The sequence below is a fragment of the Cercospora beticola genome, chromosome 3, assembly GCF_033473495.1.
Source record: "Cercospora beticola chromosome 3, complete sequence".
Classification (NCBI taxonomy): domain Eukaryota; kingdom Fungi; phylum Ascomycota; class Dothideomycetes; order Mycosphaerellales; family Mycosphaerellaceae; genus Cercospora; species Cercospora beticola.
The window spans coordinates 3,612,760-3,638,192 of NC_088937.1; the positions used below are offsets into that span (position 1 = coordinate 3,612,760).

Genomic DNA, 25,433 nt, shown 5'->3' on the forward strand with positions numbered 1-25,433 from the left:
ACCGTCGACGTACTATTTTCACAACAGCACAGCTCTCAATCTCAGCTCTCACACACAGTTAATTCCCCTTCACAATGACAAACGAAAAAGTCCTCGCCATGCGCGAAGCAGTCCTCCGCGCAGAACAAGAACAAATCGCAACTTTACCCACGTATGATACTGAATTAGAAGAATTCGATACTACAGTAGAGCTACCTTTGAATGGATCCGATGAGAAGGGAGGTGACGGTCTCCCGCTTAAAATCATACGGCGGAAGAATAATGAGGATGACAACAACAACAACAACAACAACAACACAACATCATCTCAGCGCAAAGAAAACCCTCGTCCCCTCATCCTCTTATTCCACGGCGCCTGCTACTTAGCCGGAACACCTAATATGCTTCTCCGTCCTGGACGAGAATTTGCATTAGAGCTTGATGCAGTTGTGCTGCTAGCTACTGTACGTAAAGCGCCGGAGTTTCGTTTTCCGATACCGTTTCAAGATGGGGCATATGTGGCGCAATGGGCTGTAGAGAAGAGTTGTTCTTTTGGAGCTGATGTTGAAAATGGTGGTGGGTTTGTGATTGGGGGGTATTCGGCTGGGGCACAGATTGCGGCTGTGGTTGCTGGGAAGAGGAGGGAATTGGGGTTGGAGAATGTTGTTACGGGGTGCTTTTTGGGGATTCCGTTGGTTTTGGGGGAGGAGATTGTTCCGGAGGGGTTGAAGGGGGTTTGGGATGAGGCAGAGTTGATGGGGGAGGAGGAGGCGCAGATGAAGGTTGTTTTGGATGAGATGTTGGGGTATTTGGGGGCTGATGTGAGGTCGGAGTGGTTTTCGCCTTTTAATTGTGAAGATGGGCTGAAGGGGTTTCCGGCTGTGTATATGCAGGCTGGGGGGAAGGATATTTTGTGTCGGGATGCGGTGGTGTTTGAGGCGGCGTTGAAGGAGGTGGATGGGCCGGTGAAGCTGGATGTTTATTCTCAGATGGGGCATGCTGGGTATACCATATGGGCGCAGGGAAATGGCGAGCACAATCCACCGGGATTGAAGGAGGGGACGATAGATGGGATGAGATGGCTGCTGGAGAGAGGGAAAGGTGCGTAGGAGAGGTTTGACAGGCGGACCCAGAAGAGCTTCCCAGATGGTGCATGCCCAATCTGGTGATGTACCTACCAGTAACTAGAAGCGTAGTATGCACTGTTGGCCCTCAGTCGGGTCTTCTTGACCGCATGAACGCGTTGCTTCGCTTCGCTTTATCCACGCTCAGCCCATGTTGTCGTTACCGGAGACCTGGTACGGCAGGAGCGGCCGAATATAAGCGATTGTGCATATATTGCCCAACCTCCCATCTCTTTCTCTTCATCACCCTCTGCCATCTCTTTTCCCACAGCAACGCGCTCCGGTCATGCAACTGCGCGTTTCTCCCACCGAGGCGTTGGTCATATCGACTCCGTACGCTGAGGACTGAAATCGCGACGAACGCATCTTGGAAGCGGCGCGCTGAGAACGCATGTCCTCCGAGCCGGGCGACGTGCGAAGGTCGCAATCAGCGGAGGTCGAGAGAAGACAATGCACCCGTTTCTCGGAGCAGGACTCGGCCTGAACTTGAGACATGAAGTGGTCATGCTGGTCGACGCGTACCAAACTTCGATCCCAGCAACCGGAAGGCCTGGACTAGTTACCGACCCATGTCGGCCATCCCACTTCAGCTTCCCACGAGGCTGTTGCAGTCTTCTTGTCGCATCACCAAGGACACGATGTTGCTCGTTACACCAGCAGCAAACAAAGGAGCGTGAGATACGTTTGTCAGTCTCATCGGCACCGTGGCGGGACCGAGCAGCAGCTGCAGTTGCTGGCCTGAAGAGAGAAAGCAAGCACGAAACAGCAGCAGCACAGCTCGTCGAGCTTTGCTCGTGGCACAGGATCGCCAGACACCAGAGAGAAGCCACTGCCCCTCAATGTCTTGCTATTGGCCAGCACGGACGACCAACCTCGACGCCGACGCCACGAGGCGACCATCTGTTCCACCCGAGGGTCTTCTTTCTTGAACGCGACTTCGCTTTCTGGTAAGTGGGAGCTGTGTTCCTTCTTCACACTCGGCTTGCATCTCTCCTTTGCGTCGTGTTCTGATATTCTACTTTGTTCTCTCATCTCGGTACACTACTCTTCAAACTGCACGGCTCGTATCGGAGCTGGATTGAAAAACAGACGCCCAGCATGAGTGCTGCTGGCAGCAACCTCGTGCAAAGGGCCCTAGAATGGCGACCTTTCTCTTCTGACGTCCGGGTTTCCGCTCTTGCACAAGACTGCATCAGCTCTATACGCTGTGTCTCCGGCCTTGCCATTCTCGGTCTCATCTTCACACTCTTCACTGGCTACATCGTCTACCAGCTACATTTCCATCCACTCGCCAAATACCCTGGACCCTTCCTCGGGAAAATCACGCAAGCCTACGATGTCTACCATGCTTACATCGGAGACAAGCACATCTTGTTCTACCACCTGCACGCCAAATATGGTCCTGTGGTCCGCTTTGCGCCCAACTCCCTCAGCATCAATGACCCGGCCGCACTGAAAGCCATCTACTCGCATGGGGCGAATGTGCAGAAAGCTGAGTTCTACAAATGTTTTCGTGCTGCGCCGCAGGCTATCAGTACGCTTCTGGCCACCGAGAAGGCGCACCATGCGAGGAAGCGCAGAGTCATGGGGCAGGCTTTTTCCGATGGCGCCATGAAGGGCATGGAGCAGTACGTCTTGGGGCATGTGGAGGACTTGGTCAATCGTGTTGGAGAAGTTGTAGAGAAAGAAAATGCTGGAGAGGGTGAGAAGAATGGCAAAGGCGACTGGAGCAAACCACTCGATATGGCCGCCTGGTGCAACTGGCTCGTATTCGACATAATGGGCGATCTGGTTTTTGGAAAGTCGTTTGGAACCCTTGGAGAGCGAGTGGAGAATCGTAGAGGAATTTTCTTACTCGGCCGCGCGGCTCGTCGTAACTACGTCGTGGCTGCTATGCCTGCTCTGCTCTACACTGGTTTGGAGAAAGTCCTACCAATTCTTCGAGGACTGTATCTTGATCGGTGCCAATATCTTGCGTTCGGCAAGAAACAAGTCATGGACGTCATGGAACGACAGAAACGCGGCGAAGGCAAAGGCCGCAAAGACATTTTCTCCTTTCTACTTACTGCGAAGGACCCTGAAACGGGCGAAGGAATGCCCATGCCTGAACTGTGGATGGAAGGGAATACATTGATTGTTGCGGGGAGTGATACTACTTCGACGACGTTGTCTGCGACCTTGTATTATCTGTTGCATAACACACATGCGTTGCGGAAGTTGGAAGCGGAAATCCTGGCTACTTTCGACGACAGGGACGAGATTCGAATGGGTGCCAAGATGCAGAGTTGTGCATATCTGAGAGCGGTCATTGACGAGACAATGAGAATGACCCCTGCTGTCGGAGGCGCACTTCCACGAGAGGTCTTGACTGGAGGCTTGAAAATCGAGCAGATGGGCCTGGAATTTCCCGCCGGCATCGACGTCGCCGTTCCCATCTACGCGATCCACCATCACGCAGACTTTGTCGTACGGCCTTTCGTCTTCGATCCAGAACGATGGCTCCCCGCAGCCACAGGCGCTGAACCTCATCCGCAGAACCGCGACGCTCTCAACTCGGTCTTCAACCCTTTCTCCATTGGTCATCGAGCTTGTTTGGGAAAACCGCTGGTCTATATGGAATTGTGTATTGCTGTTGCGAGAATGGTTTTTGAGTTCGAGATGAGATTGTCGTCGGAACAGCATGTTTCTGGATTTATTGAGAGGGAGATTCAGTCCGGGAAGAGGCAGAGGTTTGAGTATCAGTTGCAGGATTGGTTTATGAGTCGGAATGAGGGGCCTTGGGTGGAGTTTAGAAGGAGGGAGATGAGGTGATGTTAGTATTTGAGCTAGACAGGTTTTGTTTGGTATGTTCTTGAGCCAATATCTGCACATCCAACGCCGAAGAATCTCGTGCGATGTACATATATGACTGACAAAATTCCAAGATCTTGCAGTTTCCATGTGCTACAATTTGAGGTGCATATAGCAGTTCCCAGTCGTTGTTCTTCAACGATCGCTCGTGGTTCAATGGAATAATTTGTAAGTCGCAGTCCCTGGATCTGCGCCTGAGATTGCCGTTCAGGAGGCACCGCTTGGAGTGAATGTCTACTCAGGTGGTCAGCTCTGATCAGAAGGCACTGTTCCAAACCAAGTCCGATTGTTTTGCACTTTTGCAATCTCCTTTTTGCTCCCACTCAGCAACTTGGGATGACGCCTTGTTAGTTCTGTAAGGTTCTTTTTTCAGTAAGTCACATCACACCACACTCTCATTCCCGCATACACAGACTCATACCCTTCAAATTTCCCTTTAGGATCCAACTTCTCAGTGGTCGTTCATGGCTTAGTGGTATGTACTGCAAGTCGTTGGGAGTTTCTCGATGCTGGTGCAGGCGCTGAGTATCTGTTTGTACACTGAGTCTAAAGCGGGCTCAGGCTGCAACGACGTATCCGCGTACGGTTAGCCATGAGCGAATGTTTTGCTTCCGATTCGGTTCTTTTGATTTTGCAGTAGGCTTTTTATGAGGTGTGAGGTGTTGATGTTGGTTGCAAGTCGCAAGTAGGCTTTCGGCATGGGGAAGGGCATGAAGAAGAAAGTACGCGTCACTTGCACTTTGTGGTAAGCAAAGTTTCGTCCGATTGAAGACTCTTCAAATTTTCCACAGCCTGAACCTGCAATATCACACCACGACTTCCCCCGATACCTCGGGCGGAGGAAAGAAGGCGGCCTCCTGCCACGAACGACAGATCGGACCTTCTTTCAGCCTTTCGAGATTATGTCAGCAACGAGGCTGCAGTCAGGTCTGTGAGGCTCCCAAAGCCAGACCTCAGGAAAATTGTGCCACCGGACGATGAGCGCCAGATCAGATCCGTGGACGTGGCTTCCCTCATTCGACGCTGATCCCGGGAGTACATGAGTGGCTATAAGAAGGTGGCGCTGTGCATTAGCGTCGTTGCCTTCACGCATGAGGCTGTCGCTCGCGAATGACCCGGAAACCTAGCCTTGCGAGCGTTTGACCTTGCGGAACAACTCTACAGCATCATAAAGCAAGAGACGAAGGCGGCGTTGCATGTACAAGCTCATTTGCTTTGATGTGTCTACAGTCACCTGCTCCCGCGACGTTTTTCTTTGGAGTACGAAGTCTGTCCGCATCAATGCCGACCGAGGAGCGACCATGAGCGGCTATCAGGAAGATCGGTAAGGTCTCAAGACGTCGACACGCGCGGACACTAATTTGGGATCAGTTATCGCGAGATCCGGGAGTTTTATAACCTTAGTTACCCGGGTTACGGTGATCTATCTGGCTCACCAGATAATGGTAAGATTGCCAAAGGGCTGACCAAATGGAACGAAATTCTCGGGATCGCGGGAACAATCCCAGAGCCAGGGTTGTACCGGCAGCTGCACCAGGTGCCTGATGAGGAACGAATGAACCTCGAGGAATGCGCCATCGCACAACGAAACTCCCTCCTGATATTGCATCATAACGTGACGCGTCAGGAGCGCGAATGGCGAGCCTCGTGGCTCGCTGAGAGAGCTAACAGGAAGCAAAAAGCAGAAGCCCATATGGAAGCACAGTGCTCGCAGCTCAAAGATGAGGACAAGCTGCGCAGAGAAGCGGAGCGCGTCCGTCTGACAAAGCTGTCCGAATATTCGTACGAAGACATCTCTCACTCCCCGGGCCGCTTCCGTCTACTCAGACTATCTGCCGGTAATCAACCAGGTCCTGAAGTTCAAATCTTCAGCATGACGAATGATGTTGTCTCTAGGCCTGTCATCTCGGAACCAAAAGAGATGACGTTTCCCCCTCCGCCATACGTGCCTGATCCGCCAGACTACATGCTCAAGCCGCACGCTTTCGTAACGGTTACTTATGCCAGCAAATACAGTACGAGGAACTTTGGAGACGGACCAATCTGGTGGTGCAGGTATAAGGACCGATACGGCCACAGGAAGTCTTTCAAGAAGTTTCATGATCCTCGACCCGAATGGGAAAGGCAGCTGAGTTGGTTCATGTACTAGCTTGAACAGAGCAAACTGGTACACGAGAGCTACGCCAAAGCACTCGAGGCCAACCCCGAGGGGCCACGCTCAGAAGGGGACGAGAAAGATCTGGATAGGAAATGCGCCGAGTTGAACGAAAGCCTGACACAATGGCTCAGAAAACTTGACAAAGAGGATGCCGCGCTACAGAAATGGCGTAGAGACGCAATCGTTGGATCATTACATGCATTCAATATCGATGATCCAGACTGTCCGCATTTCGAAGCGCTCTCTTGTGAATGGAACCGAAAAGGAAGTGGCGGTCAGCAGTTGATCGCCCTTGAGCAGGGGCCAGGGGTGGTTATCGCATGATGAAGATTGGCCGAAACCTGTACGATTTGCTAAAGATTGTCCAACTCTACGAGGAGGAGATCTGGGTCTGGGCTGATGCCGTATGTATCAATCAGAGCTCACCTCAGGAGCGTGGTCATCAAGTCAAGATGATGGGTACCGTCTACACCAAGGCGGACAAAGTGCTGGCGTGGGTTCCTGTGAAAAACTCTGAAGCCTCCATTGCAGCTCTGAAGCTAGTGCCTTCGGTTACCTCTGACGCCGTGACACTCAATCAAACCCTGAATGCGCTGGACAATGTTCTCCGAGCGGACTACTGGACGAGAAAATGGATAATACAAGAGGTTATCCTGGCCCGTACACTTGTCATATTGCTCGGTTGTCGAGAATTTGCAATGCAGGATCTTGCCAACACACTTGGAAGCCTTAAACAGATACATGACCGCGATCCTGCAAGGTCATCTCCTCTGATACGCGATATTTTGTCTCTGACGGTTGCCAACCTTGCCACATACAGACGAGACAGATCAATAGCCGCGCCCATTACGCAGCAGCTCAGTGACTTGTTATTGATCTACGAAAACAATAAATGCGCTGTCTACCAGGATCATGTCTATGCTCTGTACAATCTAGTGGGTGAGCATAGGACGCATCTTCAGGTTGATTACACGTTAAAGGCACATGATTGGTGTGAACAAGTGCTCACATTTCTGGACGTTCATGAGCCATCGTGTAGGGCTAAGATGATACGCCTGGCTTTGGCGTTATCTCGCCTATCAGGGCAGCGTGATATTTCTTGTCAACCTTTTTCGGCTGCACAGATTGGCGTCAAAGCGTTCGACCGAGGTGGTCTTCAGAAACTCGAAGACTGTGCCCATAGCCTCTTTCTTCGCGGTCGTACGGACAGCCTTCATCCTGGGATCCGATGGACCTTAAAGGAGACCGGTCACTGCTTGTACATTGCTAAAAAAGATGGAGACGATACTCTTCATCGTGTTAGCAAAAGAGTTCTTAGCTACTTTACAATCTCTAAGGCGCCCTTCCTTCGAGGGCTAGCCGCTGGACATATCGAAGATGGCGACCGCATCTGGCAGTTTGTCGATACAAAATACGCTTTTGTGGCACGACCTCACTGGGAGCCTGGTGATCCGGCAAGTTATATGAAAATCGTCGGAAGGTGCTATCTGTTCGACTACGATCCCCGTGCAGAAGAACAAGGGCCATGGGATGCAATCCTGAAGGCTGAATCCTTGGGATCCCGCAAGCGAGATTTGCCAAGCTACGACCTTCGCCTCAATATCTCAGACATGTACAGGCTCGCCTTCAGCGCAGATAAACAAGAACCTGTCAAGTCTCCGCCGAACAGACCCGCGAGCTCTCAGCCTCTACTAGCACTGCCTGTCAGGCCTAGCGGGTCCTCTTCGCAGACTGTGAAGAAAGCAGACCTGCTGACCACCTTGGGCAATCACGGAAGTAATACAATCAAGAAGTCGCAATTGCAGCGAAAGCCAATCTGATTGCTGGTGCGAGATGAGAACAGGACCAAGAGGAAGATTTCGAGCTTGTTGACATCCTAGTGGTGTAAGGCAGTCATTCCAGCTGAAGTTTCCATGCTCCATACCACACTTGCTGAATACCGCCCTGGCCCTGCACAGCAACGCCAAGAAAACCTATGCACGCGAGGCGACACGGTCTGTCCGGTAGCACTCTTCAGTCTGAGGATATACGAGACTTGATGCAGGTCTCACGCAGCTGACAAGTCCGAAAATTTGATGCAGAACAGCTGTGTGACGCGAGCTGAAGGATGAAGTTCGAACATGCGTTCCTGCCAAGGCGCAGCAGCCGTCCGCTGTCAAATGCGAATATGCTTGAGTAACATGGGCTTACTTAATGCCGCACATCATCAATGGGCGCAGCTGTTGGCGAATGTAAAGTAACTGGCTGCAAGAGGATGATTGGCTCCAGGATGGGTTTCGACTGAGATTCCTTTTCCATGGCAACTGATCTCCAAGTAGACTTCGAACCAGGCGCTTACGGCATTTTCGCAACAGTCGAAGCATTCGAGTATATATTCGAGTTGTCGTAGCAAGTGCTACGATCGCGACCCTGCGATCGAAACCACGGCAATGCATATCTCAATTCTGCGACTCGCGATGTTTCCCATCGTTGCTGTATCAGCTCTTGGAGTGCCCACTCTGGAAGGACATGGAAAGCCGCACGCACATGTGGCGATTGGCCCTGCGAAACGCTACTCTTGCCAATTTTGTGATTGCTGGCCCGGTGCCGAGTTTCGCTGGCGATAAATGCGATGATGCGGCCAGGAAGGCCATTTGTAAAGATATGAGCTGGTGCAGAGATGTCGGCTCTAGAATGGTAGCGACGTGCCGAATCAATTGTTGTATTGAGTCGCGAATAAGCGGCAGGCTCTCGACACTGTTGAGCAGCATGAAGTTCTTGGCGTAGCTGCTAAATCATGATCGCTGGTATGCCTGTGCTGGCGAGCGTATGTTTGCCCTGTCCGCTAGCCAGGGCGGCATTAGCTTAGTAGAGGAATGTTAAAACAGACTTTGGTCAGTAACACTGCTGACGCCGCTCTTTCGTGCCAGCCTCTCAAGTCGTAAGGTCTTCGCATGCACTTGCGATATCCTGAATCCATGTGAGCCTCCAGCTGTGGCCTTCGAATTTCCGTGTTCCGACTGAAAGGGGCCATGATTGAACATATGAGCTTCATTTCTCGATGCCTTGTTGAGGCATATATACAGTGTCTCTTCCTGCTCGTACTGTGACACGTTGCTGCACCTCCCCGCAGCTCGTTCCTCCTTCTTCCGCCCCCATACCCACTACCGCTTCTCGTAGCCCGGTGTGCCCTTTTCTCTTTGCTCGGCTTCATACTCTCTGATTTGCTTTGTCCAAAATCGCGATGGGAAGAATCGGTCGGGCTGTGACTTGCGTGTTAGTGCGCCTTCTCTCCACAGCTCCTGCTTGTCCCGCTGCACCTACCTGTGGCATCTCATTCCTGAACTCCCGGTTCGCGCTCAAATTCCATGTCATGGCGACAATCCCCACAATTACGCCACCCATGATGGCTGTGTTGGTCTTCCAGTTCGAGGGTTGCGAGTACCAACCACCGGCGGGCGACCAGACGTGCTTCGGGTAGCTGTTTACATCGCATCTGTCAGCCATTGAGGGGTCCAGAGCAGCTCATTAGTGTCAGTACATACGGAACCTTGGCCCCGCCGCCTCGCAATATCTGTGTGACTCTCATAGTGGTGATGTGGGATGTGGTGCGGATGAGGTGAGGTGGGTTGGTGAGGTGCGGCAAGGCGGAGGTGAGTTCCCAGTCCGTCGCGAGATTCTGCCAAGACTTCTGGAGAAGCGCAACGTCTGGGCTGTCGCGAGAAAAGTTGACGACAACGACATCACACGACAATACCACCTTCTATCCTCTCTGCTGGACCTTGCTGTTGCGGATAAACGAGCTGACGCAGAGAAGGATTGATGAAGTCGCTACGCCTGGAACGATGGGCAAGCCAATTGCAACACGCCCCTAGGAATCCGCGGTTACGATGCGTACAAACCTGTTCCTATTCATCAGCATCAGCAGTACGAGTACCGAGGAGGGAATTGCAAGCGCGGTATCAGCATCTGCAGACGCAATGGCAGAATCAGCGACGAGGCGAAACAACGAGGCGGAAAGCGAGCACATCGGCAGCAGCAGAGCAGGTGCAACAAGAGGAGGCGCTATATGAGCCATTCCGGGCTGACGGGCAGGCTGGAGCAGTGGGTGCAGGAGTTGGCAGCGAATATGAGAGTAGGGCGGAGCTGAACTTTCCATCACATCGCAAAGCCATTAAGAGTGCGAAGCTGGCTGCATTGCATGCTCGACTATCACTTCCTGCAAAATTCCCACTTCAGACACTCGCGAGGTGTCTCATCGATCCGAGCGTGGACCCGCGATCCGGATACAATAATGCTCCCTTGGCGATACTAGGGCAAGAGCTGTTGGGATACCATACGACGGAGTGGCTGGTCTGCAAATACCCGCGACTGCCCATGTCCATCATCATGGCTGCGGCGTACGGATATGTGGGCAATGCGACGCTGAACAGCATCCGACTGGAATGGGGTGTGGAAGCTGTGGCCGCGCCGGGTCCCGAAGTCGATGCGGGATTGCTGCAGTTGAAGAGGATGACTCCTGGTAACGCCATGGCAGAGGATGGCATGAGGAGAGTCAAAGACGTTGAGCAAGAGGAGTCTGGCAAGCGATACCCACACAAGTCACTCAGTGGCAGGATCGTTTACAACGACATGTTCGGCGGCACAAATGAGTTTCCCGCCTTCGATACCAAGCCCTACCCCGGGGCTCCCTCTTCCACATCTGTAGCGTCGGGGGCCGCAGCCTCTGAGCCCGAAGCAGAAGGCGGAGAAGAAGCTTCCTTCGAATCTGTGCCCGTCGAGGAGCCCACAAATGAAGACTTGGACACACAGCCTGTGACCCTTGAAGACGCCAGTGCTGGCTTCGTCCGCGCACTAGCCGGAGCACTATATCTTCACGCTGGAAGCTCTGCCGTCAGGGATTTCCACAACGCACACATTCTCTCTCGCCATTTGCCGCTGCACAACATGTTCAACTTCACACGTCCCACGCAGGATCTGTCCAAGCTCTGCAACCTTCAAGGCTGGGAACCGCCGGTCGCAAGATTGATCTCCGAAACTGGACGACTTTCGCGAACGCCTGTCTTCGTGGTGGGCGTGTTCAGCGGCGACGATAAACTCGGCGAGGGTGTTGGCGCCAGTCTGAACGAGGGACGAACAAGGGCCGCGGCGAACGCTTTGCGCAGCTGGTATCTGTACAGCCCCATGGAAAGCCAAATCTGTTTCCCGAGTGAGGTGGAAGGCAGCCAGGCCGGGAAGAAAAAGAAGTGGATTCCCCAATATGTGGATCCTGGGGAGATCGTGGCGTAGGTTTCTCGACATGGCGAGGGAAACGAAACAAGGAATGGACGCGTGTATGTGTATTTGAGGCATGGCATGGCATTTGGGCGAGAAGAAAGCTGCTGGTCTCTGTTGCTACTACTAGACTCTGTTTGTGGATAGGAAAGAGAGACGACTTCTTGTACAAACAGTATATACTTCCTTCGTCGCTCTGCTGGAGGCGGCTGCTTCTGCTTCGACGAAGTTATTGTAGTGCAGGCCATTTGCCTCCTTAGTGCGTGGGCTTGAGTGTGCTGAATCGGTAGCAGATGGAGTCATCTGCGAGTGTAGCTTGATCACCTTGCGTTGTTGGGTGATGCGGCAATCTATATGGCCATCTTCGTCCGTGCCTGTCTGGCGTATTGGTGCGTTAGAGGGGAATTTCTGAGCAGAGCACGAGTTGTTACTAGTGTCCCGTGTGTGTGATGAGGATAGAGCGCTGTCATCCAGATATGGTGATCGTTGGAACCAGCAATCAGAAAGGTTTGCTCGATACCGGTCCTACCCTCCTTCAATATCTCGGTGTCCCATCTCAAGACCTCGAGGAAGGAGAGGCTCGAGTCTCTCGAGTCCCTAGCCAGTATGAGGCTATAGCACGGTTGGCAGGTAAAGTGAACTTTGAAAAACACAACTAAACACATTAAAGTGAGACCGAAAAAGCAAAAACATTCCAACTCAGCCTCGTGGCGAACTGTGACGACGAGGAGCTTAAAGTGGGTTTCTTTCGAGGTTCACTTTGAAGCTATTCGTAGGGCACAGTTGCTGGGTTTTCCGGCGCCTTACCGATTGGGAATCGAGGTTGGCGACTTATGGATTATACCACTAGGCTAAGCTGGAACGTTGAGGGTGATGGGTTGAGAGGATTATATGATGCTTGGTCGGTAGGAGTGAGGGAGTGAATGAGAGTGGGGTTCGGGAGGGGAGCAAGGAGGATGACTCGAAGGGGAGGAGGGGAGAGGGTGGGATGTTTGTTGTTTGTGAGGTCGTGTTGGGCTTACTTCATGATTGGAATTTGGATTGTTGGGGTGAGGGTGGGATGTGATTGGATTGAAGTGATGAGGTTTCGTTCTCAATTTGATTCTTCAACTTGGAGCAGGAACTAAAGATGGATCATTTATGGGCAGGCATCTCTGACAAGCATCTCGACTGCTCTCAACTGAGCCTCCGTCTCCGTATAAAGAACCGAAAGATCTTGCCTTTCACTTCGCAAAGTTGGGGCTGCAAGACAGCCACGGAAGGAAGGAAGGAAGATATGTTCTTGTTTGAACTTTGAAAGTAGATCGATGTCTCTTTTGGAACTGATACTGCTCTCGTCTTGACACGTTGGACTGTTGCGAGAAATTGGTGCCGCTATTCTGGGAGATTTACGCCCTTTTAGCAGCTCGCTCGCATCGTGGCATCACTTTTCATCCAAAAAAGCCTGCGATACTGAACCTTGGACTACGTCACCCTCCGGACTCAATGTGCCTGCATCGCGAGAGTCGGAAAGGAACAACGGACCGCAGGCCTCTATGACTCGACTCTCTTCAGAGTCTGCGTCTGTATTCAAGCAATTTGTGCGAATCCCAGCGCACCACTGCTACATCTTAGCGACTTGGAAGACCTCAGTCTTGAGTTCCCTGACTTACTTGAAACGGAGTGAAGGCCAATGTAAACGTCCCAGGTGCACCGAGAAACTGATGATAGAACGATACCCCGCTCGCGGCGGGAAATCTGCGTCCAGTGAACTGCTCCAGCTGGTCAAAGAGGGCATCATATTGAGGATCCGCTGCTGTTGTTCCGTTTACGGTCCGGTTGTTGCTGAAGGGTTCGACGTTGACTGATTCTCCTAGCAGACAGTATCTTCCTGGCTCCGCTCCGCAAAAGTTTCTCCCGGCGAACTCGGTCGACTTGCCTGTCGATGTGTACTTCCATGGGAGTTCCACTGAACAGGACGGAGAAGAAGATGCTTGTCTTGATGCGAGATGGGTGGCCGGAAAAGGCAGATCGACAGCATGGGCAGACCAGACGAGGCTCAAGATCACCATCCAGAAAAGAATCCGGAGTCCGACTGGACTGCTCCGGAGACAGGCGCTTCCTGATTTTGAGGGAAGCTTTTGCGTGATGCTGCCTCTCGTTTCATCCTGACAGAAAATTCCAAGTCCAAGAACATTGCCTTCGCTAGATGCTGTAGCGATACACGTTGCGAACTGGTCTAAGTATGTGATGGAATCGCAGTATTGTACGCATTCGAAAGACCGCACAAGGCTTCCTGGGCAGCAAGTCCGGACCGCAGGTTCGTAGATACGATTCCGGACACCGCAGACACGTCCGAGGGTACTGTCAGGAATGAGTGCAGGACCAGAAGCTCCATCGCATCGGGCGCTCTCCGCCATGATGGCACAGTAGTATAATTGAAGTGTGAGTAGTAGTTTCGTGCTTGCAGGCAATCATACGAAATTGAAACAGCTTCCTCTGCTAAATGTTTTCCCAACCTCTTACATAGCTGCGCCACATGGCAGGATGTTTGGCAGTGATATGCGGCGAGGCGATCACCACGAGACCAGACAGATCGTCAGTGTCTTGCCCGAATTTGGCACACATACCATAATCGTAAATATCCAATTCGCGCTGCAGCGCGTCTGGATAACTTCAGGCGTGTAATATTTGGTCTGACCATATGCCCTGAGAAACTTCTAACATGATCTGGATTGCTATTCAGATCTCGCAAAACATCCACACGGTATGGTCCTTGTTTGTTCGTTGTATGGAGAATTTGCTCGGTATGGGCACGCTGAACAAGTGTCGATACATCCTGGTGTGAACCTACGGCGTCAGATGGCGCAAGAGCGGAGAGATCATGATAAACAATAGGGATTGATGTATCACATGACAGGAAAGAGTTTGACTGTAGAAATGGAAATGGTAAGGGCGACGTTCAAGATGTCAATGCCGAAAGTCGTTGCGCTTAGCGACTGGACGTCCCAGTATTATTTTCGCTTGCAGCCATAGAAGTAGATGTGGAGAGTGTTCTTGCACAAGGAAATGAAATGCAGCACGCATTCATAGAAAATCCCAACTCCGTCACCTCGGCATCAGCTTACCAAAGCAGGTAGGCGTAACGTTCACATAAGTCTGACTTGTGGAACGATAACGAGCTACATTGATATGGCAGGGGTGAGGTAGGAGCCTTCCTCATCTGGCCAGACGCCAGGAACGCGGCAGATTGCGGAAACACCGACGAACCCGAAAACGACCTTCGGACATGCCTCCAGCTTCACTTTCACATGCTATCATCTTGCCCAACGCTCCGTTGCAAGCAGCGAGATGTGGGCTCTGCAACACTATCAATGGTGGGCTCGTTCTCGTACGATAGCCCATGACGTATCAGCGCTGAAGTGCTGCCTGATAATTAATTCTACATGTAGGTGAACCTGCTGCCATTTGCAACTGATGGGTTTCAGTCTCTATTGCCCACGATGATCAACTCCACGCCGGCAGATTATATCTTCATACGCATCTGCATCTGGCTGCTCGGCGCCATCGTGCCAGTCAGCATCCTAGGCACAATCTATTCTGCTTTTGCCTACAGCCTGGCGTCGCTGCCCACGATTCCACTTCCACTCCAACTCTACTTTGCTATTGAGACGATATTCTGGCTAGGCTTTCAGCTCCCTCTGTACCACAGCATCCAGAAAGAAGCACGACATCCGCCGCTGTTGTCTGAGAAAGAGCGCCGCACGCTGTTTGCACGAGTGACAAGAGATGTGGAAGCGGCTGATCTCGAGCATCATATCCGCTGGTGGTTCAGAGGAGCACCTCTCTCAGCAATCGGCCGTGAAGGTTTCAAGCATTGGCTAGCCTGGGCATTCTTTGAAGGCCGAATAGACGAAGCTGGCGCTGCAGATGAGCTGGAAGAGTACACAAGACAATTTGAATCACTACTTGGGCAGGACTTCGCGAAAGGCCATGGCACAGCCAGACCCATTCGACTGACTCTGGATAAAGTTGAAATGCATGGTTACAGGAGCTTGACCTGGTATTTTATGGTTGGCTTTGTGGACTTCTTGACGTACGTCCGCCTCTGTTGGTACGGATTCCAGCATTGTCGAGTATCTGTGAAGCAACTCTGTGGCTTGTTCCCTTTCCGACCTGTCGCTCTTACTGCGCGGAAAAGATCGCCGGTGAAGCATCTTTCCTACTGGCATCGCCCTCACACAGCCAAAGACCGTCTGCCAGTGTTGTTCATACATGGCATTGGCATTGGGCTCTATCCATACGTCGATTTTCTGCACGAGCTCAAGGACGAAGTCAATGACAAGCAAAATCCAGGGCAGGTCGGCGTGATCGCGTTGGAGATCATGCCAGTCGCATTTCGAGTCACACATTCAGCCCTTAGCAAGGATGCGATGTGCGAAGAGATCAACGCGATTTTGGCACACCACGGGTGGGACAAGTGCGTCTTGATCGGCCATTCCTATGGCACAGTCATCGCGACGCACGTCTTGCACAGTGAAGCTCTGCGGCCCAAGATATCTTCAACGTTACTCATCGATCCTGTGTGCTTCCTTTTGCACACTCCCGATGTCGCATACAATTTTACTGTTCGGAAGCCCACTTTTGCCAACGAGTGGCAGCTGTGGTACTTTGCTTCTCAAGATCCCGGAGTTGCTCATACTCTTGGTCGACGGTTCTTCTGGTCGGAGAATGTGCTGTGGCTGGACGATTTGCTGCCGCTCATGGAGAGCACTGGACTCAGGATGACTGTCAGCTTGGCGGAACGCGATCTGATTGTAAATACAGAGGCCGTGGGCAAGTACATTTCTGGTGCGACTTCTGCGAACTACGGTACCTTCGAAGGAGACTGGAGACACACTGCATGGAAAGGCAAAGGATTCGAAGTGATCTGGAATGAAGATTGCGACCATGCTCAGGTGTTTGATTCCAAAAAGAAGCGCATGCGGCTCGTGATGGCTGTGAAAGAGTACTGCAAAGGCGCCTCATGACTCGGCTCGCAGCAGCTGTTTGTTCCTGCAGAATGATCGATCGTGATTACGTTCTACGTTCGCACCGCATTCCAGTGCGTGGATTTTCAGCCGCTGCAGCATATTGATCTCTTTGGTTGAACTTGTTGTCGTTCCGCGGCGCAAGGAAGTTGCCGCACCCTCGAGGTCAAAGAGTCGCGCCAATACCACATACAAGCTCGCTCTCCTCATGCCAAATGCTCGGCGCGCTTCTTCACAGCTAACACCAATGCGGGGAAAGTCTGAAAACGCTCGACACACAAGACACATGCAGCACGGCATGAGTTTCTCGTCTAACGCTTCGCATCGAGACGCCCAATGGCCTTGCCGTTCCCGTCCGAGGCAAGATGAAATGCCTAGATCTGGCTTGCGAAGCGCCGCGCATCCATTTCTATTTGCGATGAGGCTCCCGCGGAGCAATACATATATTGTAATACATGGCCCGCAGCAGTCGGTCCAGGATTCGCACCTGTAACATCGCAAAGAACAACCTTGAACGAAACTACACTCGCTGAGTCAATTCAAACTTGCACAACATGAAGATTTTTACTGCCCTTTTTGTCACTGGTGCGCTCGCCTCGACTGTTCGCCGCCAGGAGAGTCTGGTCAGTGCCATCCAGGCCATCCAGGCTGCAAGTAAGTGCATGAGCGGCCACTGTCACTGTCGACTGCTAACATTGAATTTCCAGCTGAGTCCAGCGGCGAGGCCATTGCTGCATACAACGGCGAAGACTCTGAGTTCGACGCTGTGCAGACCGCCAGTGAGGCCGTTCGCTCTGCAATCGACTCTGCCACTGAGACCGCCAACGGCCTTTCCGAGATCACTCAAGAGCAGGCTTTGGGGTTGACTGAACCTCTCGGAGAACTTCAGACAGCTGCTGAGGCAACCATCGGCTCTCTCATTGAGAAGCAACCCATCTTTGCCGAGAATGATGACGATGACGATGTCCTCGCTGGGCTTCAGTCGCAACAAGCATCTCAACAAGCCCTGACTGACGCTGTCGTCTCCAAGCTTCCAGAAGCTCTTCAACAAATCGGTGCTGAGACTTCGCAGCCTGCTGCCGATCTTATTCAATCTGCTCTTGACGCCTTCGCTGATGCCGCGGATGACGATGAGGGAGGTGCTACCCCCACTGAATCTGCTGCCACTCCAACTGAGTCTGCAGCTGAGACGTCTGCGGCTGCGCCAACTGAGACTGATGACGACAACGACGACGATTCGCAGATGACTCCTACTGGTACTGCTCCTCCTGTCGAGACCTATACTGGTGCTGCTTCTGCTCCGGTCGTTGGACTGGGTGCTATTGCTGCTGCTGCGCTCGTGGCTGTCATGTAAATAGTTAGCCGAGAAATTTGAATTGCAAGGAAGATGATAATGAGCGATGTATGACAACAGATACGAGACGAATGGAGGAACATAGGAACGATGGGATACCACCATTGTGAGTTCGAATTAGTTAGCCAGGAATAAATCACTTCTGCCGGCTGATTTAGTGCTTTTCTTGTCATGGTATCTCGAATTGTCACTGCAAAATCGACAAAGAATTCACCTCCGCTGCCTTGTGTAGAATTTACTGGGCTTTCCACTGCACATATTGATGATGTGCTGACGCTAATGCATGGATCAGGATAGGATCAGTGGGGCAAGATGGCGTGGTCTTGGCGTTCCACTACCTTTTGACCTCAGCTGTTCACTGACATCGCACATTTATTCACCTAGCGTCGATATGTTGCCCTCTCGAGGCTTGATTTATTTTATTTGATCTTTTTCTCTGGATTCTGGATACTGCGATGCAGTTTTGGGGATCGCGCGTCGGCTGCGGTTGCCCAAATGTCCTTTCCAGAGATGCACAAGCTGCCCTGCGAAGGAGAAAAAGCGAAAACGAATTACGAAACCGAGGATGCTGGACGGCAGATGCAACTGCGGAAATCAACCTCCCCATGCCAGCGTCAATGCGTCTCAGGGCGTAGGCGACTGACTGTGCCGCGTGCATCAGGCCCTTCCTGAGCTCGGCAGTCGCTCAATGGCCTCGAGCGATCAAGACCAACCACCTTGACATCTCATCCACATAACGCCTGTGATGAATGTCCTTCCATGGATCGGATATGCCCAACCTCCCTCCATACCGGTAAGTGCCTCTTGAGAACTCAAAGCAGGCAGCTGGTAGTGGAACCGAAGCGTGGTGTCACCATCATGCGTGCCTCAATAGAGTGCTGCATAGGGGTTTCCCCAGACTGATGGGACCCACAGCCACGCCTCTGTCTCACCTGGCTGGAATGCGAAATCTTCTGATGATGGGATGAACGAAGGCAGTCCATCAAGGGATTCGAAGTCGCTTGATGCGAGCTCCTGAGCAATGGGATCGATGCGCAGGTCCGGCGATTCTTCCTCATCTTGCTCGATGTCGAATGGGGTAGTACCTTGCGCAACACTGACCATGGCCGAGCTGTTGAAGATCTCCGTGAACGTGTCGCTCATGCTCGCTGGGTTGACTGGTACGCCGTAGCCAAGCTCGAATCTGAGAACATCCGAATCACCGGTTGGCAGGATTTGGGTGGCGGGTTCGTTGGTCGCGAGACGCGTGCGCTTGACTCTCTTCTTCGCTGGCATGCCGACATCCTCTTCCTCCTGGTCATCGGGCGTGTCTTGAGTGGGTTGCTTTCGCTTGGGCCGACTCCAGGCTCCCGAACTTGAGACTGGGCGCTTCCCGGTGCCGTAAGTCCCATTTCGATTCTCCGTCGATTTCTGCTTGCGGGAAGCTTGCGCAACTTCCAAGCTCTTCCCAGCGGCGACGTCCGAAGCCACGAGGGCATCGTATACATTGAGCTGGGTGCCGTCACGAGCGGCGTCCGCCGCGGCCTTAGCAGCCAGAGCGGCAGACTTGCGCTTCGTAATCGAGTTCTTCTGAATTTTGCGCTTGCCAACGGCGACCTTCTTCATATTAATCGCCTCCGTGATCTCGGACAGGTCGTATTCCGCCAACACCTTCAGGAAGATGCCACCATAGATGTGGTCTTCTGGTACGGTGTGGTTCCCCGAAGCATCCGTGTCGTAAAGGATATCTTCCGCGCTCAAGCTTCCATACCCGTTAAAGTCTTCGGTTACGTCGTGGACGTTCTTTGGGAGGACCGTGGCATATGGCGCTGATGACGGCAAGGACGCGCTCGTGGTGGCCGGGATGCTCGTCGGGGGCGGGACTCCGTTGTGCACAGCAGTAGCTGATGGCTCGGAGCTTGCCCCATCACGATCGTTATCGTGGTCTGCACTCGCGTTCTGAAGATTGTCAGGAGGTGAATGGAGTCGCCAAACCCCGGCATTACGTACCGAATTTCCCTCGCCGGCGGCGGGGTTGGAATAGGGCACAAAGACCGTCGTGTCTTGCGCGTGGCCGGCTCCCATCGACTGCTGCTGTTGGGTGTTCACCGCATCCAGTGTTGCGGGCAGCGTGGTCGGTGGGGTCGCTGAGTGGTCGCCAGCTGGGCTTCTCGACTCCATGTCCGTGGGGTCCGGGTGACCGTGCGATGGCTGCACCATGCGGCCGACAGCTGGCGGGGGCTCATCGTGCGGGCTGAATGAGCGAGCAGACTTAGCGTGGTTGGGTGCGCCTGGCATAGTCAGTAAGCGGTTGTGCGCGGTAAGTGGTAGCTGGAGGGACTCACGAAGCTCAGGCAACTTCGCCTCGGCCGTCTCATTCAGCATCTGCGTACTGAGGGTTTGCGCCTTCTCAGAAGACGCCTGCGAGCGAGCTGACGATCGGTGGTGCATGATGGCAGCGGATCAAGATGTTCGATTTTATCGCCGCCCTTTGAGTGAAATTCAGCCGCGACGTCGCGCACTGTTGAAGCAGTGGGCACGGCGGGTTGCTTTGAACTGCACGCAAGAGTGGGAAGGCCGACTGCAGTCGTTAAGCAGGTTGCGCTGGTTCTGGGCTGAATGGGGTTGAAACCAAAGAGGAAGCTTAGCGTCCGAAGCGTCTGTTTCCTAGACAGCGTCGGCCTTGGCATCCTCCCCAGCCACGCGATATTTTCGTTCCAATCGAGTCGTATTGACGCCACAGCTTCAGGAGCTTACGTCGAAAGCGTCGCTAATAGCTCGCTATCGGTTGGAGCAGCTATCCCGCCGCATTTCGACGTCCTTCCCCGAGGTCAATGTCGGCAACATTTCCCTGGCTGGCCCATAGGGGCACTCGATTTGACGACATATTCGTACAGAGAACAAACGACACCAGAAGATCATCCAACAGCGCGACAGGTATCGTGGTGGTCAAATACGTTCATATTGTGATGTGTGCCGCACTTCGACTAGGTTAATGGATCGCACATTTGGAGAGGAGAGCACATGCCATATTGCCGAAGGGCCGGAGCAGTATAGATGCATGATTGCTGACGGCGCCAGCGCGAGGACGAATAACTATAGAATGGTAAGGTGAAGAGTATCTAAACAAGTCTGTTCCCCAAATGTACGGAAGCGGTAGCAGCCTCGCGCTATAAGCATCTTCACAAAGAACTAATGACTCCTTTGTTTGTAGCAATTGAGCTGGAGAAAACAAAGCCGCGGGCCCATGCAAATTAGTGAGACGGTTCTAGACGACATCCCAGGCGAAGCGTTGGGTGTCCGAATACAGATGTCACCGGCTCGTGGTCGTCTGGCTCCGCGTGTTCGAAAGAGGAAGGCTGGCCAGAATGGAATGCTCGTAAGCTTGACAACTTGCAAAGCCGCGTGGATGCTGTCATTTTATACGCTGGTGTGCACGCAAATGGTTCTCAGGTTATTCAAAACGTTTTGGAAGTCTTCGAGCAGCCTGAAAGATTGAACCCAGTACGCATTGAGAAAATGCAGAGTTTGTACGGATCCCAGGATGATAACCAGTGCAGAATCGAGATATCCAAACGATTCTCTCGATCCTAGCCCCAATAGTCAGTCGTTCCAGACTTCAGCTTCGATGGCACGGTCTGTGTTCAGAAGTAGAGGACTTTGAGCTGGCAGTATCGAGAGGGAATGCACGGCACGAGGTGTTCACTTTTGCTGGCTGACGGAGCGACAGTGTTCGATCGTCACCTGGCAAATATTCTTTAATGAACGCTGGAAGTTATATCCCGTTTAGAATGGCAAGAAGCAAAATTGGAATGATAATGCACTTTGAGAAATTCGAAAAATTACACATTTTTGGATGTCGAACACAAAGAACTTGGATGATCTAATTCTACAGTCTACATTTCTTTCACGCCTCCATAATCGTTCGCTGTCACTAAGGGACATGGCTCTTCCTATTTTATCCAGCCAGACCAGGTGAAAGTCATTTTTTCCTTACTTGACTGAGGTTTTCCCACCGAGCTATGTCACGATCCCACGCTCACTTGTTATCAGGATCGAACCTTGAAAAACAGTCCTTTTCGTGGTCGTCGAAGTGTCGCCCGGCACCATTGCACCCCCAGCAGAAGACATTGCCAGGCCAGTCCCAAAAGTAGTCCCAGTCAGGCTCTAGATCATGCGATTCATCTGGTTGCTCAGTCTCTGGGATAGGTTGTTCATCCTCTTGCTGATCGTCTTGAGGATGTACTTGTGGCTGGGCCTGTACGACGTCTTGTGCATCGTCGAGTGAGTGGTCTTGTGGCTCCTGTTCCTGGGCCTGCTGCTGGGTTTCGCCTGATACCATCGCGGTATCGTTGCTCTGTGGCTGCGTCTGTGGGGAAGGATCAGCTGGAGAAGCTGCGATTTCCTCGCTGTGGTCTTGGGTTTGCTGTTGCAGCTCGCCTGAAGAGATTGGAGTGTCATCGAGTTGCTCCTGGGCTTGCTCCTGATCTTCGCTGGACGATACTGCAACCTCAGTCTGTTCCTGAGTCTGTTGCTGGGGCTCGTCTGGCGATGCTGCACTATCCGCCAAATGGTCCGAGGTCTGCGGCGCAATCTCGTTTGGTGATACCGCAGGACCTTCAATCGGCTCTTGAGTCTCCTGTGGACTGTCGCCCGCCGATACTGCGGCGTCCTCGATTTGCTCTTGAACCAGTTGCTGACTCTCGTGTGGAGCGACTGCAGTATCATCAATCTGACCCTGTGTCTGCTGGTCATCCTTGTCTGGGGACATCGCAGTATCCACGATCTGCTCCTGAGCCTGCGGTGCACTCTGGCTTGGAGATACTGCAGCGTTTTCGATCTCCATTCCAGTCGGCTGCTGGCTCTCCTGTGGCGATACTGCAGCATCGTTACTCTGTGAAACCTCGTCGTTGGACTCCTGGGGCTCATCGACCTCCATTGGCGTGGCCGATGCCTCGTTTGCAGGCTGCTGGGTGGCCCATTGAAGGAACCAAGTCTCACTCTGACCCAGTACGGGACGCAAGACGTTGTCTGAGGGTCCTTCGCTCGCTGGTGCAACGATAGCACCAGTCTGCACACCTTCCATTGGCTGTGAGAAGGTCCTCGCGACATTTCCTTGGAAGGCGGAAGCTGGCATTGCTGAAGCAGTTGGTGCCATATCGTCTGACGTAGCAGGAGCTTGTATCGTTGGAGAGGTGGGAACTGCATCGTCCCGAAGAGCAGGATCTAGCAGCACTGGTGGGGAGGAGGGCCGCACAGCATCGGATGCGGTTGCCGACGTAGAATGGTCGAGGTTCTGCTGCCCCCTAGACTCTGGTGCCATCAATGGTCGTGCTGGCGTGTGCTGGACCTGACTACTGCTGCCGTATGCACGAGAGGGTGTAGATGAGGAGGCTGCAGCATTGTTCGTGGGTGGGGCTTGGAGGGCTGGAATTGATGCAGCCGGATTTTGTGCTGGAAGAGTTGCTCCACTTGATGGAGCTGCATCATCGTCATCAGAGCGGCAGCAGGTTGCAGCGGCGTAAGTCGCCGGGTTGTTCAATCTGGTACGCCACAAAGCAGCTTGCGTCCTATCCTTACTCGCGTCCTTGAGTGCTTTAGCATTGGCTTGATAATTGGCTTTCCCGAAGATGTGCTCGATCGCATTCTTGACCCGATAGTGGACGACTTGCTGGGACTTCGGGCCGAATGCGGTCATGCCCTCAAGCTGCTGTCGTCTGTCGCTCAATTTTTTCATCAGCTCACCCTTGCCGTATGTCAGGTATAGCACGAGGATCACTCCGCCGAACATGTGCTCGGTGTGGACTTGAGCCAATATTTGATCAGCTGTCAATCCAGCGTAAGGCACCGCGCTATGATGGTGTGGTTTCCTTGGCTGGATCGCACGATGTGCTGGCGGAGGTGGAGCTGGGAGTGCAGCTGGTGCTGGTGCTGGTGGCAGTACTGGCATGGCTGCGGGTACGGCCGGGGCAGGAGGAGGCGTAGAAGGCGCCAATGCTTGCAGCATCTCGATACTTTGACCTGCGCCAGGGATCCAACACCTCTGCTGAATGTACCACAAAGTGTGGGTGCCCTGTCTCCCCGGCTGCGATCGGTAGATGTCAAGCACGACTGGCTGAGCGGGATCTTGTGATTTGGCAAGAACTGCTACATCGTAGACATACCTGCCTCCGTAGAATGCCGAGTATTGGCGAAGGTCGTACAAGAACTGGCCCATGTCGAAGTAGGGCGTGCTGAGGCCGATAGTGAAGCCTGGGGGCGGAAGGGAGTACGGAGGCTGCATATTGTGGATGCCATTGCGCAGTTGGGCCGATGGAAACGCTGATTGAGCAACGAAATGCTCTGCTGCAGCGAACTTGGCTTGGTCTACAGCATCTTGGACGTCAGTAGTTGCGGCGTTGATGGCTCTTAGCCGCAGCTTGTTGACGATGAGAGTCGTTGTGAGTTCGTCCAGGGGTTTTTCGTGGGCCAGGACAGTCTCACGCGATGGATTGGACGGTCCGTAGATTGGGATGCCGTGGTAGAGTTGCTTTTGTGCACCATTTGCTGGTGCTAATGCCATCGTGGCTGTTGGTAGGTCCGAGTCCAGCTCGGTCGAAGTGTTAGCGGTTGATTGATGTGTCGTCGATGTTATCGTTGAAAACAGCAGGTATGTTTACTGAGCTCAAATGTGTATGATGATCGATCGAAGGAGAGAGGCAGAAGATATCAGTAGGAGACGGGTAGGTCAAGCGCGTGAAGCATCTTGAAGACAGTAGCTTGCTCAAAGCAAGTGATATAATAGATTTGTTGCCCCCAGACAAGGCCTTTGTTCTACTGGCATACTGCTATTCCTCTGCATCTTCGCAACGATACACATAATTCAATCTTGTTGTTGCAATGGTCTCGCGCGTCGTTCTGTAGGAGAAAGGGCATGTGTGTGATGTCTTCAGCCCTTGAAAAGTCAAGAAAACTCTGGGTCGAAAGCATGACGCTTACTGGTCTTGGGGACACTTTCTTTGTTGTTGGTTTTCCTTTGTCATAGATAGGAGATCTGTACCTAGAGCCATGCATCGAATCTGCAAGATTACGACACAACGAGGATCGCCGGACGATGGTAGGTTCCGGCAAGTCGATTCGTGAGTGTATAGATTTCGAAATAGATATATACATCTTGAGCAGGAAGGAATGGGTGCATTCGGAGGAGAGATATGCGGAGTATTCAATGGAGTGGGTCTGCGAACAGGTTGAGCTCACACAAGTGGGCATCGTGCCGGATTCTACCTTCTACTATTCATTTTGTTTGTACAAACAAATTCTCAAAGGCGTGCATGCACCTGGGCTGAGATGAAAGAAATTGCCCTTTCTTGGCTTACCTACGATCGATCGCACCGAGTACCAGCCATGGCCATGTAAATACGAAATGTGAGGCAATTTGGCTTTTGCTCTTGTGGCGAGCAGCACCTGAGTAGGAGCGAACTCCACAGGTATCTCTATTATCAGTACTCAAATGCAGCAGAAGGAGTGATAAAACCATTAAGATGTTATGAGAGCTCGTAAAGCAATCCTCATCTCTTCTGAGACCCGACACAGAGAATATTCTCCGACCAGACAACGAGCAGTTGTGCTGACACGCAATTGTCCGCAGTTTTGAGCATTGGCTTTTGCTTGAACAAGGCACGAAACTACTTTTTATACTGGCTAAATTGACCCTTGCTGTGCAAAATTTCCCATCCCTCTAGGATCTC

The 25,433-nt window shown here is 52.5% G+C and overlaps 9 protein-coding genes across 9 annotated transcripts; 6 read left to right on the forward strand and 3 right to left on the reverse strand.

Annotated features, from left to right (window-relative positions):
• Nucleotides 1–74: 74 nt before the first annotated feature.
• Nucleotides 75–1,088, forward strand: RHO25_005418 (uncharacterized protein; the record flags this gene model as incomplete). Its single annotated transcript, XM_023596321.2, has 1 exon — nt 75–1,088. The coding sequence occupies one exon, from the start codon at nt 75–77 to the stop codon at nt 1,086–1,088; it is 1,014 nt and encodes a 337-aa protein (XP_023456816.1).
• A 1,113-nt stretch (nt 1,089–2,201) lies between these two features.
• RHO25_005419 (uncharacterized protein) lies at nt 2,202–3,914 on the forward strand (the record flags this gene model as incomplete). The annotated part of the gene is made up of 1 exon (XM_023596322.2): nt 2,202–3,914. The coding sequence occupies one exon, from the start codon at nt 2,202–2,204 to the stop codon at nt 3,912–3,914; it is 1,713 nt and encodes a 570-aa protein (XP_023456815.1).
• A 1,340-nt stretch (nt 3,915–5,254) lies between these two features.
• RHO25_005420 (uncharacterized protein) lies at nt 5,255–7,931 on the forward strand (the record flags this gene model as incomplete). The annotated part of the gene is made up of 4 exons (XM_023596323.1): nt 5,255–5,277; nt 5,325–6,085; nt 6,143–6,358; nt 6,412–7,931. The coding sequence occupies 4 exons, from the start codon at nt 5,255–5,257 to the stop codon at nt 7,929–7,931; spliced, it is 2,520 nt and encodes an 839-aa protein (XP_023457594.1).
• A 1,323-nt stretch (nt 7,932–9,254) lies between these two features.
• On the reverse strand, nt 9,255–9,679 carry RHO25_005421 (uncharacterized protein; the record flags this gene model as incomplete). Its single annotated transcript, XM_023596324.2, has 3 exons — nt 9,255–9,353; nt 9,415–9,571; nt 9,636–9,679. 3 exons carry the CDS (start codon nt 9,677–9,679, stop codon nt 9,255–9,257), a joined length of 300 nt encoding a protein of 99 aa, XP_023457595.2.
• A 391-nt stretch (nt 9,680–10,070) lies between these two features.
• Nucleotides 10,071–11,379, forward strand: RHO25_005422 (uncharacterized protein; the record flags this gene model as incomplete). The annotated part of the gene is made up of 2 exons (XM_065602641.1): nt 10,071–10,137; nt 10,196–11,379. 2 exons carry the CDS (start codon nt 10,071–10,073, stop codon nt 11,377–11,379), a joined length of 1,251 nt encoding a protein of 416 aa, XP_065458713.1.
• Nucleotides 11,380–14,846: 3,467 nt separating this feature from the next.
• On the forward strand, nt 14,847–16,373 carry RHO25_005423 (uncharacterized protein; the record flags this gene model as incomplete). The annotated part of the gene is made up of 1 exon (XM_023596326.2): nt 14,847–16,373. The coding sequence occupies one exon, from the start codon at nt 14,847–14,849 to the stop codon at nt 16,371–16,373; it is 1,527 nt and encodes a 508-aa protein (XP_023457597.1).
• A 554-nt stretch (nt 16,374–16,927) lies between these two features.
• On the forward strand, nt 16,928–17,727 carry RHO25_005424 (uncharacterized protein; the record flags this gene model as incomplete). The annotated part of the gene is made up of 2 exons (XM_023596327.2): nt 16,928–17,027; nt 17,081–17,727. 2 exons carry the CDS (start codon nt 16,928–16,930, stop codon nt 17,725–17,727), a joined length of 747 nt encoding a protein of 248 aa, XP_023457598.1.
• An 867-nt stretch (nt 17,728–18,594) lies between these two features.
• On the reverse strand, nt 18,595–20,157 carry RHO25_005425 (uncharacterized protein; the record flags this gene model as incomplete). The annotated part of the gene is made up of 3 exons (XM_065602642.1): nt 18,595–19,665; nt 19,717–19,997; nt 20,052–20,157. The coding sequence occupies 3 exons, from the start codon at nt 20,155–20,157 to the stop codon at nt 18,595–18,597; spliced, it is 1,458 nt and encodes a 485-aa protein (XP_065458714.1).
• A 1,588-nt stretch (nt 20,158–21,745) lies between these two features.
• RHO25_005426 (uncharacterized protein) lies at nt 21,746–24,268 on the reverse strand (the record flags this gene model as incomplete). The annotated part of the gene is made up of 1 exon (XM_023596329.1): nt 21,746–24,268. One exon carries the CDS (start codon nt 24,266–24,268, stop codon nt 21,746–21,748), a length of 2,523 nt encoding a protein of 840 aa, XP_023457600.1.
• Between the last annotated feature and the right edge of the window lie 1,165 nt (nt 24,269–25,433).